This window comes from Rattus norvegicus, chromosome 4, assembly GCF_036323735.1.
Source record: "Rattus norvegicus strain BN/NHsdMcwi chromosome 4, GRCr8, whole genome shotgun sequence".
Lineage (NCBI taxonomy): Eukaryota > Metazoa > Chordata > Mammalia > Rodentia > Muridae > Rattus > Rattus norvegicus.
The window spans coordinates 171,327,836-171,347,538 of NC_086022.1; the positions used below are offsets into that span (position 1 = coordinate 171,327,836).

Consider the following 19,703-nt stretch of genomic DNA (forward strand, 5'->3'; position numbering starts at 1 on the left):
TTGGCGTTCCTAGGAACTGGAGGAGCTAGGCCTTGAACTAATCTAACATTAGGGTGGTTCTTATAAAGATACAAGGTTTCATTAAACCAGCAAGCAACTGTTTTCAGTATAACCCGGAGCAGAATATTAAGTGATAACAATTGTTCTTATTTTAGGGGGAAAAACTGGCTGGAGTCTTGCCCACCCCTGCCTGTTCTCACCTCCAGCGCAATTCTGTTTTGAATACAAAAAGTATACAGGTATCTTTTATAAAATGTGAACAAAATCTGTGGTGTATCAAAAGGTAGAAAAGAAAACAGCCGCTGGTTGCATCTAGTCTCTCGTTTTGGTATTTCCTTTCTTATTCTTAAATGCATATTCATAGAAAGCACATGACCCTGTTCTATAAAATTGTATTTGTAGGCTTGTGCGCTATTCCCTGAGATGTTTTAATATTTCCCTTGTTTAAAGAGTGGGGAGGGCTATCATTAGGAACTTTCGTTCATTTTATCAGTATCGATGGAAGTGATCACCTCCAGGCCCTTAACATGATCATCTGGGGGATAAGGGCAGGGTAGCTTGAGCAAACCGATTCCCTGTGAGCATGAGGATGGGGGCTCAGATGCCTAACACCAACACGGATGTCAGGTAGCCACAGGCCTCTTGTAATTCCAGCATGGGGAGGCAGAGACAGCCTGGAGGGGGTGGCCAGTTAGCCTATTGAGATCCACAGACTCTGGATGAAGTGAGAGAGCCTCCCTCAATATATAAGGTAGGAATGTCAAGGAAGATACCTGCTGTCATGCTCTGACCCTTATGCTTACGAGTGTGCGTGCACACACACACACACACACACACACACACACACACACACACACACGGATGGACGGACCATATTGTTCTATTAGCTAGATTCTATTGTTTGTGTCTTATTCTGATATACAGCTAGCTTAATATTGCAGTATTTTGTTGGTATTTCTCCATGTATGCTCATAACCATAGGTTGTAGTCCGTTGTACGGTCAGTCTTATGTTATAGCCTTGTGAAGTGTTCAGTGAGTCTGGAGGGTGTTAGTTCTTGTTGAGCTTTCAAACACTCTTTATATAGACAATGGGAATGAGTTGTTGAAGTTCAGAAGAACTATGCTGATAGCCTGTGCTAACAATTCTCCACAGACCTCTACAGTGCACTGGGGTGGGCGCATGAGTCAGCCTTGAGTGCTGCCTTTGCCCACCCCTCCCCCATCTGTGTATTTGTTGTTTAAAATCAGAGCTGACCGGAAGGCCTAGTAGATAAAGCCCTGCCTTCAAGCTTGGCTATAGGTTATACAAAGTGCTGATTTATTTATTTTGTGTACATTTGGTGGGGGTGCATTGCTACAGTGCTCTCGGAGTTCAGACAACTTGCATTCTCAGAAAACTCAGTTCTCTACTTCTACCACAGGGGCTGTGGGAGACTGAACTGAGGTCATCAGGCTTGGTGGCGAGTACCTCAATACAGTTGGCTCTGAAGGAAGTCCAGGAGCATGGGGATCACTGGCTTGGGCTAGTGTCCATTCAAGACTGCTTGGCATCAATTTAGTGCCCTCTGCTCTCAAAGTATCCTGATAAATTCCATGCCCACCTTGCCCAAGGTATCAGAAGGCTCAGCATAGCAGAGCATTAGAGCATACGCCCAGCCACTGGGCAGGGTCAGGAGAAATCCTTCAGGCCTCTTGGCAGCCCCTGTCCTGGATTCCAGCCTCATCTCCCCTTCTCCGAGTCCTGCCTCCCACACCTGACCCTGCTCTTTGTACAGTAACTGTGTGTGCCCAGGGCCAGGCTTGATGGTTAGTTCTCCTGTGAACGAGACTCTGCCCCATCTTAACTTCCCTTGAAGCTCCCCCTGGAGCTGCTTATCCAGAATACCTGAGCCCACCCGGTACCCACTGAGTCACCGTCACTGAGTCACTGGTGGGGGTGGGGGAGGTGAATGGAGCAAGACAGGTCATGCGATGCTGCTTGAACATCTGTCTTTCATGCTTTTAACCCCAAAGCAAGTGAATGGTGTGAATGGAGTCTCAAAGCACTCACCAACCCACTCACTCACCCACTCACTCACCAACCCACCCACTCACCCACTCACTCACTCACCCACTCACTCACTCACTCACCCACTCACTCACTCACTCACCCACTCACTCACCCACTCACTCACCCACTCACACTCACTCACTCACTCACCCACTCACCCACCCACTCACCCACTCACTCACTCACTCACTCACCCACTCACTCACCCACTCACTCACACTCACCCACTCACTCACCCACCCACCCACTCACCCACTCACTCACTCACCCACTCACTCACTCACCCACTCACTCACTCACTCACCCACTCACTCACCCACTCACTCACCCACTCACACTCACCCACTCACTCACCCACTCACTTACTCACACTCACCCACTCACTCACCCACTCACTCACTCACCCACCCACTCACTCACCCACCCACTCACTCACCCACTCACTCACCCACTCACTCACTCACTCACCCACTCACTCACTCACTCACCCACTCACCCACCCACTCACTCACCCACTCACTCACTCACTCACCCACTCACTCACCCGCTCACTCACACGCTCACTCACTCACCCACTCACTCACTCACCCACTCACTCACTCACCCACTCACACTCACCCACTCACTCACTCACTCACCCACTCACTCACTCATCCACTCACTCACTCACCCACTCACTCACCCACTCACTCACCCACTCACTCACTCACTCACTCACCCACTCACTCACCCACTCACTCACCCACTCACTCACTCACCCACTCACTCACCCACTCACTCACTCACCCACTCACTCACTCACTCACCCACTCACACTCACCCACTCACTCACTCACTCACCCACTCACTCACACACCCACTCACTCGCACTCTACTTTTGCTCCTCCGTCCATTCTGCCTTTCTGAATACCTTTGGCTTGCTTGCAATGACGTCATAGGACCAAGTGATGTAATCTGATGGCTCTGATCACTTTTCCTGATGACTCTCTGATGTCATCCCATCGAGTAAAACTCTGTTTTATGTGTGTGAGCATTTTGCCTGCATGTGCAGCTGCATACCTCGTGTGTGCGGTGCCCACAGAGACCAGAGGGAGTGTTGGATCCCCTAGAACTGGAGGTGCAGGCGGTCCACTGGGCCATATCTCCAGTACGTTTTTTTCCTTTTCATGTAGTGACCACTTAGGTCATAGGAAGTGTCCATGGCTCCTTACCCGGAGGGACCCCCTCTCGCAGTACTCGACCACCCCAAAGATCCTGGTGTCTAGCTTCACGGTGCCGTAGAACTTGGTCAGGTTGTAGTAGTCTGACTGCAGTAGCTAGAACAGGAGAAGAGGCTGTTTATAAAGCAAAGGGTGGGAGGGGTGGGGATGCTGGTGTGGAGAACTAGGTAGTGGTGTGATGGATCCTTTGAGGTCTTTGGAAGGAAGGATCCCTGTAACAACCAAACGATGCCCCAGCTCCTTCCCGCACACATCACACCCTACTCACCCACATTGAATAAAGTTTTAACTACTTTCAAATAAACCAGGGTGGTGCGGTAGGCCGCATCAGCCCTCCCTCTACAGTCTCTTGGTAGCCTGTCAACACGTCAGGCTGCCCTTTCCTTGCCTGGGGGGACTTTCTGTTGGCTGCAGCACCACGGGGGACCTCGGGGTTTGGATGAAAGTGATTTTGAGGAGCTCGGCACATGGGGAGAATACCTTGTTCAGTTCTATCTTCTGCTTCTCACTGAAGTTACCATCACAGTGCTTGAGGTCTTTCAGGATCACTTTCTGCCAAGATCAATTGAGAAAAGGGGCCTTGCTGTAGCATGGACAAACGGAATCCAACAAACTGAGCCGCCGGGTGGCCTCAGGGTGCTGTGTGATCTGTTATGCTCTGGAGCACTCTGTGTTTGACTAAGGCTTACGTCTACAATGCCTACTAACCAGGAGGTAGTGGGCTGCAGTTGGAATGTTTCTTGTAGAATGACCAGGGGAAATGGGAGGGAGGGAGGGAAGAAAGAAGGGAAGGAGGGAGGGAGGGAGGAAGGGAGGGAGGAAATGAGGAAGCGTGGAAAGGAAAGCAAGGAAAGGAGGCTGGAGCCCTTCCTGACACAGATTCTTGGGTAATCTAAGGGCTGTCCTGAGTGAGCAGAACCCCATGTTTCCTCTCATTCTCCACATCTCATAAGAATGCTTCATTGTTCTCCCAAGTCCCCCAGACTCTGAAGCAGAGCTCTGACTGCCATGTAAGAGCCCAAGTGGCCTCTGGCAGCTACCTGGGCACCTCTACCCATTGCATTGTCAAGGTCACGGGGTAGGACAATTGCGTCAGAACACCCAGCACACACCAGGGAGGGCTCAGAACACTAACTGACAAAGTTGGGGACAGTGGGGCACTGTGTAAACCAGCAGAGTCCAGGATAGTAGGGAACTGTGATAACAGGCAGGGTCCAGGACAGTGAGGTACTGTGATAACTGGCAGGGTTCAGGACAGTGAGGTACTGTGATAACTGGCAGGGTTCAGGACAGTGGGGCACTGTGATAGCTAGCAGGGTTCAGGACAGTGGGGCACTGTGATAACTAGCAGGGTTTAGGAGAGTGGGGGACTATGGTACACGGGCAGGGTCCAGGACAGCGGGGCCAGTGCTGTACCAACCTTCTTGTCGTATTTGCACTGTCGCACTCTCTGGATTGTATCCCGCCTCCTGTCATCGTCAATCTGTTGGAGAAAAGAACCATTGCTTCAGAACGTCATATCCATCCCTTGCACTGCCAAAGAGGAGAGGCTCTCCCATGGGGTGTGCCTCTCAGTATTCAACACTGTGCTGGCCAGGCCCCTTGATGCACTCCGGGGCTGTAACCCTTTGCTCCTTCTGATCAACTTCTCTTCTCTCCAGGCGTCTACCACCTTATGCTCTGGGCTTTCCTCCTCCCTCTCACAACCCTATTAGTACCAAGAATTCTGTCTGCTTCTGGCTCCTCTGATTCTCCTTCTGCTGGGAATCTCAGGCTATGCCATCTCCTGGCAGATGCCCTTAAAAGGATGTTACAAACTCTCACTGCTTTTGAGTTTAATTTTACACCTGAAGGCCCAGCAGACATGCAGATGAGATGTTGGGACCAGGTGTTCATCAATCCTGGGTTTGTGTTAGAATTGCCAGGTCAGCTGACTTCTCAAAAAGGAACCTGGAATATAGATTTTTATATGCTAGTGCATGGTTTTATATGCTGGCACTTGAGGTTAAAAATGTCATCACAGAACATCGCGCAAACGTGTGCGTACACACGCACGAGCATGTGTACACCCGTGCACTACCACAGGCTAGATGTCGCTCCTGGCTTCCCTGACACTGATTTCTGGTCTAAACACAGGAAAAAGGGGGCCGGAGAGATGGCTCAGTGGTTAAGAGCACTGTCTGCTCTTCCAGAGGTCCTGAGTTCAATTCCCAGCAACCACATGGTGGCTCACAACCATCTGTAATGGGATCTGATGCCCTCTTCTGGCCTGCAGGCATACATGCAGGCAGAAAGCTGTATGATGTATACATGTTTTAAAAAAATTAAAAAAAAAAAAAGAAAAGAAAAGATAAACACAGAAAAAAGCTAAGATTTGTTTTATCTTTAAATTCACGTCTCATCAAAACTTAGAGTTCTGTGCTGGCTAATTTTATATCAGCTCACTTGAGGAAACCCCGGCTGAGAAAGGGCCTCCATAAGATCTGGCTGTAGGCAGACCTGTAGTGCACTTTCTTAACTAGTGATTGATGGAGGAGGAACCAGCCTTCTGTGGGTGGGGCCACCCCTGGGCTGTGGTCCTGGGTTCTATAAGAAAGCAGGCTTAGTTAGTCATAAAGTACCAGCAAATAATCAGCACTCCTCCATGGCCTCTGCATCAGCTCCTGCTTCCAGGTACCTGATATGGAAGCATAACAAATAAATCCTTTTCTCCCCGAGTTGCTTTGGTCATGGCGCCTCATCACAGAAATAGAAACCTGGACTCAAATGGAAACTGTATAACCATGATGTTTTGGGAGGATTGTGGGAAGACTTTGGAACTTTGGACCAGAAAAGACATTAAGGGTTCAAAGCTCGGTGAGCTATTATGTGTGCTTGGAAGATAAGGATGTTGAAAGAAATGCAGTTGAAGGAGGCCTGGCTTGTGAAATTTCAGAGGAAGGTTTTAGAGCGACTTAAAGACTCTCTTGGGGTCACTTACTATTTAGAGTTAAGAATCTGTGGTTCTGTCTACCTGGTACAGAAGAATCATCGGTGATTAACGAGAGACCAGAATCACTGAAGTGAAACCATGGTTCTACTGGGACAATTGATGCTGGTCAGCTAGAGATGAGAAATTAGCAGTGATTTAGAAGAGCCCAGCACCACAGAGGTGAGATCTTCTGGGAAGTGTTACCTCAGAGTCTGTACCCAGAAGCTGTGTTCTAGAGGTGACCAAGGTTGTGCCTTGTGCTGGCAGCCAAACTTGGCAACTTAAGAGTCAGGCAGATGGTACTGGCTTTGAAGATATGAAGGGGTTATGGAAAGCAACTGAATCTTGATGCTATGTGGCAGGCTGGAGTCCCTGAAAAGAGCTCAGGTAAGAATTGGTAAGAATGCAGCCCAGGCACAGCCAGAGACTCCAGCATTTTTGGATGGCAGTATTGTGAGATGACCACCAAGAACAGCAGAAATGGTAAGTTGGAGGCAGCCAGAACTTAGAAGACAAGCTGTGTGTGCTGCAGGAAGTGAAGCCAGAGAAGCAGCCCAAGCCCCTTGGAGAAGCCCAGAAGACTATGAATGAATCTGAGAGAGTGGACATTGAGTTCTCTACATTGTTGGAGTATGGGTTTGCTTTATTCAGATCGTGACAGTGTCCTGGCTTTTCCCTTTTGAAGTAAGAAAGCATTTGATTTATTCTTGATTTAAAAGGAGCCCATAGTTGAGAGACTTTTAACTTTTTGGAGATTTTGGAGTTTTATAGAGACTGGATTTTAAAACATTCTGGGTGTTTTAAAAGGAGAACTTTTAACGTAGTTAAATGTTTAAGGCTGTGGGACTTAAGTCGGTAAAATGTTTTAATATTGTGATGTTGATATTAATGTGTGACCTTGGGGATGATTGGGAAAGGAAAGGTTATGGTTTAATAGTGATGTGTGCGTGTCAAGTTGACGAAGGGTCAGTTGTGCTGGCTAGTTTTATGTCAACTGGACATACACTCTAGTCACCTAAGAGGAGAGAGAGCGCAGTTGAAAAAATGCCTCCATTTTCCTTCTTCCTACATTGCTAATTGGATGGTAAGAAGGCAGCCTTTAGGATTCATTTGAGCTGGGGTTCCTGAATACTACCTCTTTACAAGTCTCATGTTTCCTTTAGGGGTGGGGGTGAGAAGGCAGCTGCAAAAGCAAATTGAGATTGTCAGATTAAAAGTCACCTTTTGGAGAGGCTGGCTGTGCTTATGCATGTGCTTTTCCCACCTTTAGGCAGGCCTCTAGGGCACTTTCTTTCTTTCTTTTTTTTTTTTAGGGGTGTAGGATCTTTAGACTTTTTTTTCTCCATCTTTATTAACTTGTGTATTTCTTATTTACATTTCAATTGTTATTCCCTTTCCTGGTTTCTGGGCCAACATCCCCCTAACCTCTCCTCCTCCCCTTCTATATGGGTGTTCCCCTCCCCATCCTTCCCCCATTACCGCCCTCCCCCCAACAATCACGTTCACTGGGGGTTCAGTCTTGGCAGGACCCAGGGCTTCCCCTTCCACTGGTGCTCTTACTAGGATATTCATTGCTACCTATGAGGTCAGAGTCCAGGGTCAGTCCATGTATAGTCTTTAGGTAGTGGCTTAGTCCCTGGAAGCTCTGGTTGCTTGGCATTGTTGTTCATATGGGGCCTCAGGCCCCTTCAAGCTCTTCCAGTCCTTTCTCTGATTCCTTCAACGGGGGTCCCGTTCTCAGTTCAGACGTTTGCTGCTGGCATTCGCCTCTGTATTTGCTGTATTCTGGCTGTGTCTCTCAGGAGCGATCTACATCCGGCTCCTGTCAGCCTGCACTTCTTTGTTTCATCCATCTTATCTAGTTTGGTGGCTGTATATGTATACTTTCTTAATTATTGATTGAGGGGGGAGGGCTCAGCCCATTGTGGGTGTGGCCACCCTGGGCTTTGGTCCTATAAGAAATGAAGCTGTGCACGGCATGAAGAGCAATCAGTAAGCAGCACCCTCCCTGGCCTCTGCATCAGCTCCTGCCTCCAGGTTCCTGCCCTGTTTGAGTTCCTGTTTTGGCTTCCTTCAGTGACGAACAGTGCTGCAGAACCACATCCAGATGAATCCTTCTCTCCCCACATTGCCTGTGGTTGTGGTGCTTCACCACAGCGGTGGTAACCCTCACTAGCTCAGGTGTGCTATTACCCTTGCTAAATTCATGGGGCTATCCTTAAATGCAGAAGAATTAGCTTAATTAGCTTCCAAGAGTGATGACTGGTACACTACTCACTAAGAAAAAGAAGTTTAAATGGGCCAAGGTCTGGATAGAAAGCCCTCACTCAAATAACGAAGTTTGTAAGTTGAATTTGGGAAAGGGCTCCAGAAGCCACTCGAGGATTCCTGGTGTGAGATTTTTAGCATGCGTGTGAACAGAAGAAGCCAGCCTCTCTAGGAGGTATCTTTCAACCTTGTAGTCTCAAGTTGTCTTTCCAGAGTACAACAGCTGTTCGTCCCCAAAGGAGACATGAGATTTGTTAAGGGGCCTGGTATCCAGGGTCTCCTGCCCAAAAGAATCCTAAAGATTATCTTCTTATCATCCATCTAGCAAACAGGCTCTCTCCTCTCTCTGCATAGTGTCCTGTTAAAACCTATGGACTGGCAGATTTGATTATTTCCTGAACTCCTTGCCGGTCAGCTGGTATGTAATAAAGTCTTCGGTTTTGAAAAATCTTGGTGCTACAATAGCAACCCCTGCTTAGTATTGGTAGTTGAGGCTTCCTCTTCTTCCTCTTTTCCTCCTCTTCCTCCTCCTCTCCCTTGACTTCTCCCCTCTCCTCTCCCTTCCCTCCTTCCTCCTCTCTCTTCTTCCTCTTCCTCCCCTTTTTCCTCCTTTCCCTCTTCCTCTTCCTCCTCTCCATCCTTCTCTCCCTCCTCCTCTTTCTCTCTTCCTCCTCTTCTTCTTCTCCCTCCTCCTCTTCCTCCACCTCCTTTTGTCTGCCCCTCTTCTCCTGCTCCCTGACTCTTTCTCTCCTTCTGCTCCTCCTTTCCTTATTTCCCTCTACTTCATCTTCTTTCTCCTCTTTTCCAACCCATTTTATAAATGCCTTATGGGAGAGTTAAATGATCACAATGTCACCTAAGAATTTAACGTGTCTAAAGGTTTTCTTATGTGCGGATCAAGTCAGTAATTTAAGCCCCGCACATTTTGCCTTTGGAAACCCAGTTGTCTTGTGCTCATCTGCTGTATCCTGCAAAATACTGGAGATGGACTTCATTCTGACACTTGCCAGAGACAGACCAGTCTTTGTGAGTGATGTCTGGAGGTCTATAGGAGGCTCCTGGAGCATGAGGCAAGTCTGGGGCAAAGACCATGCCACCCGTGTACAACTGTGAGCAGGTCCGAGCTATTGAAAACCAGCATGCAGGATGTGGAGGTGGGACACCCATAGAGCTTGGCACAGCTTCCTGTTCCCTCTCCCTCTCTGCTTCCTGTGTGAAGTGCAGTCACGTGGCTGGCGGAGAAGCTCCAGAGTGTAGTGGATTTACTTGGGCCTGTCAGCTCTTCCCTGCCTGAGAGACTTTATGAACTCCATCTTGGTACCTTCCTACAGAAACGCTGATAACACCGTGGTGTGAGTCAGTAAGATGCGCAAGTCTACAACTGGTTTGGGTTCAGTCTGGAACCACATGTCTGATTCCAGTCCTGTTACCTGATGGGCTCAGGAGAAGATGAAGCAAAGTGATAATAAAGATGGCACATAAGTTCTCAATAAGTGAGAACTTCTTACTATTAATCTATCAATCTATCTGTCTATCTATCATCTAACCTATCATCTATCTCATCTATCATCTATTTATCTATCATCTATCAATCATCTATCTCATCTATTATCTCTATCTATCTATCTATCTATCTATCTATCTATCTATCTATCTATCATATCTATCATCTGTATCTATCTATCCTATCTATCATATCTATCTATCTATCTATCTATCATCTGTATCTATCTATCTATCTATCATCTGTATCTATCTATCTATCTATCTATCATATCTATCATCTGTATCTATCTATCCTATCTATCTATCTATCATCTGTATCTATCTATCTATCATATCTATCATCTGTATCTATCTATCTATCTATCTATCTATCTATCTATCTATCATATTTATCTATCTATCTATCATCTGTATCTATCTATCTATCTATCTATCTATCATATCTATCATCTGTATCTATCTATCATCTGTATCTATCTATCATCTATCTATCTATCTATCTATCTATCTATCTATCTATCATCTGTATCTATCTATCTATCTATCATATTTATCTATCTATCTATCATCTGTATCTATCTATCTATCTATCTATCTATCTATCTATCTATCTGGGAGTCTGCATTGCAGGCTGCAGAAAATGTGGGTGAGCTGTTCACATTGGCTTCTGATTACATTTCCAAGCCAAGGGAAACTTCTAGACAAATCTTAGCAGAGGTTTCTTTCAGTAATGACCAAAATATATGGCAGCTACTTAGCCTGAAGTGATGAGTCCTGAGGGTGGGAGAAGCTGGTAGGTATTTCTCTTCCAAGTCAGAAGCCAAGAATGACTGACGTACCGTTGTGGTTTGAGGGTGAAATGCCTCCCATGGGTTCATGGTGCCTAGCTGCTGGTACAGATCTGGGAGGTGCTGGAACCTTTACGAGGTGGTACTTAGCTGGAGGAAGTGGGTCACTGGGAGGGCAGGGGTGGGACAAACCTAATCGATTAGAACTTGGAAGGCGTCTGGCCTGACTGCCTTCTCTTTCCTGGTCTATTGAGTTCTGAGCAAGCCATGCAGTAAAAGCCGAAAGAGGTCCTTTAAGCTGCAAACATCTAAATCTTGGATTTGGGATGACTGAAACTGTCCGTGCTGGGCACGTTTGCTACCATGCTACCAAAGTCTTGTCAGATTCGCATCAACTGGTGGAGCAAGGCCTCCTCACCTTCAGGCTGACATGGTTGGTCTCGTTGGTCTCCAGAGGAAAGATATTTTCAGAAGGGATGTGGGACCATTTCTTCTGTCGAAGTTCATGATCTCTTCTGTATTTTCTGTAGCAGGAATAGAACCAACAGGAGGTGTTTATAAACACCTGCTCCATTTGGCTCCCAGACTAGAACCCCCTGTCCTTAGGCCAGCAGACACTGAGGTGTGGCTCTGGGCTCCCCCAACTGCTAAGGGGACAGTTGCCCGGCTTTTCTTTTCTTTGTTTCTGTTTCCTAGTTTTACTAGGAGAGTAATTCAGAATAGTGAAGGATCTGAACTGATGGTGAAAGGGACGAAAGAAATGAAAGCAAAACCAGAAACAAACACACGAGATCCTGACAGCCCCGAGAGGCCGAAAATGTACAATCTGAAGCCACCATTGAGCGCACAGTGTTCCTAAGTAACCGAGGTTCTTCTTCATGCCTTTCCCCTAAAATAAGAAGTTTAAATCATGTCCAAAGGGCTGCACGTGGAGCCCAGCAGTTGGGAGGTGGAGTCGGGAGAATTAGGGGTTCAAGATCATCTTTGGCTGCATAGCAAGTTCAAGGCCAGTCTGAGCTGTATGAGTCCCTGTTACAACACTTATCCCAACAGACAACAGTAGAGATTTCCAGTTCTTCCATCCAGCTATCATACACAATGCCTTCTTGGGTTACAGGCTACACTTTCAACTCCATGAAATACTTTTCCAAAGTGGTGTGCTAATTTCCCACCTTGAGATCTCTCATTTCCAACATTCTTGATATTGTTAAGCATTTTTTTTTCTGGAACTGAGTACCAAACCCAGGGCCTTGAGCTTGCTAGGCAAGCGCTCTACCACTGAGCTAAATCCTCAACCCCTGTTAAGCATTTTAAAACATTTATGACGTTTATAATATGGTGACTCACTGTGGCTTAATTTTATATTTGTTTGATTTCTATGGAGAGGATCTTCCCAAATATTTACTGCATATATATGTGTTTATATAAATATATATGTATATATACACATAATAGTTATATAGTTATTTATGATTTTCTCAGCTTTATTACTACATCATTTTTATTATATTACATGGATTTGAATATCTGTGTGTGTGAGAGTGTGTGTGTATTGTGTGTGTGAGCGTATGTGTTGAGTGTATGTATGTCCAAGTGTGCTCTCGTGCGTGTGTGAATGCTTGGCGAGTCTCGTGTGCATGCGCACACCCCAGAGTGCTTCTGGAGATCAGAAGGCCACCTTGGCTCTTGATCCCCACCCTCCACTTGTCTGAGGCAGGAGCTTGCTCTGCTGTGCTCTCCAGGTTGGATGGCCTGTGAGTATTTGGCACTTCTCATGTCTCCCGTCTAGGTAAGAATGCGGGGACTGCAGACACGCACAACCGTCCCTGGTTTTACCCGGGTTCTACCAATCTGGACCTCAGTGTCTCAAACTTGCACAATTGCAGCTGCCCACTGAGCCATCTCCCCAACCCCTTACATGAATTTGTTTATGAATTATGAAAACAAACCCTATCTCCCTCTGTATAGCAAATAGTGTTCCTGTGTCACTGCCTCCTTACAGTTGTTGAATGGAAAGTTTTAATTTTATCCTGACCTAGTGACTCATTTTTCTTCTATGGCTTTTGTCTTGCTCTCATCTCAGAACTCCTCCTGTAAGGCCACCTTGTGTTTATCTCTTCTAAATCTTGAAGCTTGTCTGTCACACGCAGGACCTTAACTCTTAAAGCTCTGCCCAGAGAGGGCTGCGTCCTTCTACTGTATTAGTACATTTTAGTTTTATTTTGGATGGAAAGCCAACTGTCCTAGCGTCATTTTCTAGATGGCTTGTAAGCCCACCCCTGTCACTTCTGCACCATTTCTTGTTGACCTACTTGTCTGTCCCTGAATTTATCTTCCCTTTTTTGTCCTTAGATAAACCCTGGCTTACATCCTCAAGGTCATTTGCCCTTTGCTTCTCCATGTTCCCTAAACAGAATGCTTAACTTCCTTCCTCTGCTTCCACATAACTCTGAGTTTTCCTTTATTAAATACGTGTGACCACCTTTTGTGACCCTAAACAGAGGCAGGAGGGATGAATACCAAGGCGTTAGAGGCTGCCAGACTGGGATTATCTGTGGCCCTGGAGACTTATGGGGCTCAACAGGGCATCATTCACTCTACCCTAGGGAACATCATAAGTCAATCCCTACTTCTCATGCATTGGTAGTTGGACTAGAAAACCGAACACACCTCATCTTTCCTATCCAGTCTCCTTATCAAGGCTGGCCATTAGGAATCCCCACCTCTGCCTCCCGGCCTAGAGACGACCAGAGCTCTCTCCTACAGCCCCTGCGGAAAGTCCATCAACCCATCCAGCCGTGATTTCTGAGAGACTATGTGGTGATGCTGTAGACAGTCCCCTGGATTCTGAGAAACACAGCTCTAGGATGTGAACCCTGCCGTCAGAGCAAAGAAACCAGTCTACGCCCTCGCCAGAGAAAACGAGTTATGGACCAGGCCCTGACATTATGAGAAAGCCTGGTAACATTCTTACCAAAGGGTGTGGCACACAACAAATAATTGTCACTTGACTTGGGGCACCCTGATAGCATACCAAGGAAGAATGTTCTGTGTTTAGTGTGCACAGGCAGAAGCTGGGACGCTTATAGAACCAACCAATATTTAATAAGTCTTATGTCTCCAGCCAGCACATGCTATGCCTGAGTCAGGCAGGAAAACCAAGGCTCTGGTGCTCATCGGGATGGAATTCTTGGCTCTTCTACTTGCTACCTGCCAGGTTGAGTCTGCTGCCCTTTCCTCGTGCTCTGCACACTTGGGACAGGTGATTTCCTTGTTGTTATTGGTTTGAGACAGAGTTACCGTGTAGTGCAAGCTGGCCTCAAACTCACACTCTCTCACCTCAGTCTGGGATTGCAGGCATGGGGTCACCACATCTGGTGGCATGGAAGGTTTCTAAGCTTCCTCTAGACTCTACGCTATACTGTAGGATGATTCTGCAATCTCTCACGATACACCAGTAGATCTCTGAAGATAGCTGGTTAGACACTGTGGCTAGCAACACAAGGCACACTCCAGATGTCTTTCCAACACTCAGAAGAATTAGCCTGAGCACACAGACTCACACAGGCATAGCCCAGAGCTTCAATTGCTAGCCATGTGCCTTGATGCCAGGGTTTCTGATCTGCACATATTGGCTTCTGACTTTGGCCGGGCTTTTGAAGTAGAAGGCCTTTTCATTCAAGCATTGCCAATGGACGCCAGACTTGTTCCCTTCTCCCTTCCCCACCTGGAGGGAAAGCCTGTGGGATGGACGTACCTGAGCACAAGGAGGGCAATCAGCAGCAGAACGACCACAATCCCCGTGAGCGTGAAGACGGCAATCATCAGGATTTGAGGGCCTGTGCAGAGAAGGAAGGAGCATGCATTAGCAGGACCACAGCATGAAGAATCCCAGAGTTTCTCCTGGTGGAATGGAATCTGAGGACAGGGAGGGAAGAGACCTTCTGAGAAATATCTTTTTTAATTAATCTTTCATTAGTGATATGCATTCAGCATCTCTAGGTTCTGACGGAAGCTGTTGTGTGTGTCCAGGAAAAATGGATTCCTTTCAGCAATGCTTGTAGTAGCCTCTCTTCTCTCCTCTCCTCCCCTCCCCTCCCCAACTCTCCCCTCTTCTTCTCTTTTTTCTTACTAGGTAGCTCAGGGTTGCTTAAAACTTACAATCCCCCTGTGTGCTAGAATTATAGGCACAGCTTGTAGCTCCTTATCTGTAACCCAAGCCACTGCTGTCATAGGAACATTAAGTGGTTTCCAACACATAGTTTGAAGGGATATAAGCCTACCTAACATTCTCTAGACCTGTGTGGCTAAAGAGGTTTTATGCATAAAGAAAGAGATGGCTATTTTTAAATGCAGGACACATATGTTTTTTTTTTAAAAAAGCCAATTAGAGTATCAAACCACAGGGCTGCATACTATTCCTTTCCAAGATTTCAATTATTGACAGAAGACAATAGCCTGATTGTGTTAGAGTGAATGAATCTCCCTCTCTCTCTCTCTCTCTCTCTGTCTCTCTCTCTCTCTCTGTCTCTCTCTCTCTCTCTCTCTCTCTCTCTCTCTCTCTCTCTCTCTCTCTCTGTGTGTGTGTGTGTGTGTGTGTGTATTTTGAGTAGATGTCTTAAGTTCCCAGATTTTCAGAAGAATAACTGGAATATAATCTGAAGAAGCACTGGAGGGATGTCAAGGACGTAAGGGACAAGTTCAGTCTGAGAAGCCACAGCTATAAACCCTCACAGGCTCGTCTTGGCTCACATATGCCTCAGAACTTCCCCACCTGGCCAGAGTAAGTGGGTTCCATGAAAGGACTCAAAGTGACAGACTAAATGTGTGAGAAGCTGGAGGCAATGGGAATATGGTAAAGGAGGCATGGTTTTTCTTATAGCAAGGGGAGAGAGAGAGAGAGAGAGAGAGAGAGAGAGAGAGAGAGAGAGAGAGAGAGAGAGCTCAAATAGGAAAAGTGTTTAAAAAACAAAGACTGGAGATCACTTCTAAGTAATTAATGAAGTTACTCCAAGAAAAGAGTAACAGATTTTTCCATTAAAGGTCCATTCCACCCCACCCCACCCCACCCAAGTCCGTAATATAGCACTAGGACACACAAAATCCTTGATGGCACAGACCTGTTCTCTACTAACCAGCCTGCACCCACCATGAGTAAATTATTGATTTTAAATGGCTGAAAGTTTTGAATAAAAGTTTGGCCCTCCTTATTTTACTGAGACAAGGAAAAAAATGCCCAAATATTAAAATATATTAAGAACCCCTTCTACCATAAACTTATCGTGTGATAAGTTTCTAATGTTTTTGTTTAATCATGTTGCATTCTAAAAAATTCTCATTTTCTCTCCCTTCCTTCTTCCTCCCCGGACCCCTAACCCCCCTCTGTTGCCTCTCGTCCCTCACCCCGCCCCACCCCGCCCCACCCCACCCTGCCCCTGCTCCATCCCAAACAGAAGCTTAGCATGTGATAAAACTGTAGCACATTTCCATGAGGGCTGCTTTGCAAGCTTTGCCCTGGGGTTGCTCATCACCTGGTTTCTAAGTTACCTTTCTCCTCTCATCTAGGCAGCAAAGTGTTCTCCCCTCAGGCCTCACGCCGTCATGACGTCATTTCATGACCGTCACGTCATGACCAACACGAGGCTGTCATGACCACATTTCTTTTGATGGATCTGGTACCTCACTGTGATCGGCATTTCCACCATAACCGCCACAGTAACACATCTCTACCACAACACACCCCTACCCTTAGATAAAAAGCAAGTCTGTAGAAAAAAATATAACCCCACAGTGTGGAGTCATACACCTCTATGCCAGAGCATGAGTTTGAACAACTCAGGTCATTTCAGTCCCTATCTGTTTACATAACGAGCACCTCCCTGTGCTAGACATAATGACCATAATTAGATATTTAAACATACTATTTAAATGAAATAGGTTCACTGCTGTTGAGACACGGTTATACTTGGTAGTTCAGTCTGGCCTGGAACTCATTTTGTGGCTGAGAATCGCCTCAACTCATGGTAATACTCCCCCTTCAGTATTCCAAATGCTGTAATTACAGATGTGAGCCATTGGTTAAATGCAGTTGCTTTAAACTCAACCCACATTTTCATTGTGCTTCTTGGTTAAGTCGGGGTCACGCTACTTCTAAGGCAAACCTTCTACTGCCCTCTAGTGGCTATTCCGGTTAATGCATTCTGCAGGCTTCACATATACTATACGGGCTGGAGGGAACTCGTTACATGTGCTGCTTTGCTAGAGGAGGAAGCTTTTAGTTGTAGAATCAAAGCAAATGTCCTTGGCTTCGCTACCATGGACAATGTGCTGCTTTAATCTGAATCAACAGTGTTAGTGCTGGGTCCACAGTATGCTGATATTTTATATATAAATATGTCATACATATATGCTTATGTATGTATAGTTATTTACTTATGTATTTACCTGTTCCAGTGCACCATGTTTCAGCAACAGATATGAGTGACTATTAGACCCCACACTTGTACAGTATGTGGTGTAAAAGACAGGGTAGTCTAGTGTAGGGGTCACATAGGTTAAGAGCCAGACTGATCATTTCTTGAGATGCTGAGAAAGGCTGAAGAGAGGTGAGATCCAGGTAAGTTTTGAGAGTCTGTCTGGAGGTCCTGCTACTGGAGGCTGAAGGCTCTAACAGAGCAAACATGGTGTCAGTGGGTCTTGTCCTCCCCCCCCCCCCCCACTGCCCTAATCTGTTAGATTACATTCCTAAAGCTAGCCACCAAGGTCAGGTCCATTATTTGGCTACTTCCCTATGCCTGGCTCATTCACCAAGACCCAACTATCAAAGCATTGAGGTCCAGCAATCAACATTCATTGTTTAGCTACCCTGATTAACATGGTTGGTCAGAACCTGCTGACCCAGTCTAGCTCATTCTAACACAGATCTCTCCCCTTTCTCTCTTGAAATTAACGCCTACAAAGCTACTTGATGCGGCTTCTGTCGGATTCAGATTCAGCTACCCCATCTCTTTGCCTTGTTTAATAAAAGGATCTCTTTGTGTTTGGAAATTGGTGTTTGGGTGTGGTTTCTGCTTAATGCTGGGTCCACAGGGAAACACCGCCTACCGTGAGGGTCCAAAGGCAGCGTCCTCTGTGGGGGAAGGCTGTCCTCTTTAGTGCAGTGCCATTTTTTAAGATAGACTCAAGCTGAGACCGGAAATGGATGCCCACCTGAGCAGTCAGTCAGCTTAGCCCATCCTACTAACCAAGGGGACGGCACATGTGGCCTGGGGACCTCCGGAGGGTGTCCTGTCTCTCTCTGCCTTACCTCTTCCCATGTGAGCAATGTAGGCTTACAGATGCAACGGCACAGCTGGGGTTCAGGGAACCCTAACTCTGATCCTTTCGTTTATTGGCAAACACACTAGTCTCTGTGCTGTGTCCCCAGCCCTCAGGTAACTCTTGAGGGGATGGATGCTTGCCAGTTTCTAGTCAGAAGGCACAGCACCGAGGGTAACCAGGTGGCATGAAGTTGCAGAGCTCTGAAGTAGGAGGAGCCGAGAGCAGGAAGGCCCTGGAAGGAGGTGATAGGGAAGAGGGGGTATTGTGGGTAGAGTGTCAGGGTGAGTGCTGGAGGCTGCAGTGATATGGCCGAACTGTTTTCTCACTCTGCCACAGTGTGACTTTGCTAGGAGATGGAGACAGAGACAGAAATTTATTTTATTTTATTTTTTAAAAAAAGCTCTAATGTACCTGAGAGTTAGAGTCACAACAAGAATTTAGCTTAAAAACTTCCCAAAAGAATAAGCAGAGAAATGGAGAAGCCTCTGAGGAAAAAAAATGCTTTCCCTGCCCTCTCTGTCCACATGCAGGCCAGAGGTCAGCACGGGCTGTCTTCCTCCATCACCCGGCACTGTATTTTTTCTGAGACAGAGTCTCTCACTCAACTGAAGCTCACTGGTTGGATTCCCTGGGCCATCAGTACATACCTTTTCTTTCATTTTGTGTTTTTGAAGTGGGCACTGTGTGCGTGTGCGTGCGTGCGTGCGTGCGTGCGTGCGTGCGTGCGTGTGTGTGTGTGTGTGTGTGTGTGTGTGTGTGTGTGTGTGTTTGTGTGTAAAATCAGGTCCTGAGCAAGCACTTAGCCAACTAGTCCTGCAGAGAGAGGGAGAGAGGGAGAGAGGGAGAGAGGGAGAGAGGGAGAGAGGGAGAGAGGGAGAGAGGGAGAGAGGGAGAGAGGGAGAGAGGGAGAGAGGGAGGGAAAGGGGGAGGGAGAGAGAGACAGAGGGAGAGAGGAAGAGGGAGGGAAAGAAGGAGAAGGAGAGAGGGAGAGAGGGAAAGGGGGAAGGAGAGAGAGAGAGGAAGAGGGTGAGAGGGAGGGAGGGAGAAGAGGAGGAGGGATTGAGACAGACAGTGACAGACATGGAGGCAGAGAGGCAGAGACAGGAAATGTTGGTTTAAAACTCAGCTGTATGAAGATAGCTCTAGGGACAATATATGGAAAACTAAAAAAGAACTATAATCCCGCAGTTACCTCTGGGTCATCTCTTTGTTTAGTAGGATGCACTCCCCCCCAGATCCTCCCTGACTGCTTTAAATCTATCATTTTCCACCCAGGGGGGATTCACAGACCAAAAGAAACATAGAAACAGTTACAATGTTAACACAAGCAAGCCCACGAGACCTGGGATGCTCCCTTAAAAGCAGATCGAACTTCAATTCCTGGTCACAGAACACTGCCAGAATGGACGTATTTATAGCTCAGAGTTTTTAGAACTTTGAAAAGTGGTAAGTGACTACAGACATTGGGGAAAAGATTAAAAGTTCAAAAAGACATAAAGGGGGGAAATCCCTTCCACGATCTTTGTATTAAATGTGTGTGTATTTATTCTCAGTTTTATTCCTACAAGGTTAGGGTATG

At 46.6% G+C, this 19,703-nt stretch overlaps 1 protein-coding gene across 4 annotated transcripts in view; it reads right to left on the reverse strand.

Moving 5' to 3' along the window:
- Nucleotides 1–19,703, reverse strand: part of Gucy2c (guanylate cyclase 2C) — an 80,582-nt gene that overhangs the window by 28,121 nt on the left and 32,758 nt on the right. For all 4 annotated transcript variants that reach the window (XM_039107137.2, XM_063285634.1, XM_039107138.2 and 1 more), the window contains 5 exons: nucleotides 14,562–14,643; nucleotides 11,223–11,328; nucleotides 4,692–4,754; nucleotides 3,752–3,823; nucleotides 3,263–3,367 (listed from right to left, as the gene is read on the reverse strand). In XM_039107137.2, the coding sequence (XP_038963065.1) occupies nucleotides 3,263–3,367; nucleotides 3,752–3,823; nucleotides 4,692–4,754; nucleotides 11,223–11,328; nucleotides 14,562–14,643 (428 nt within the window). The remainder of the gene's footprint in view (nucleotides 1–3,262; nucleotides 3,368–3,751; nucleotides 3,824–4,691; nucleotides 4,755–11,222; nucleotides 11,329–14,561; nucleotides 14,644–19,703) is intronic.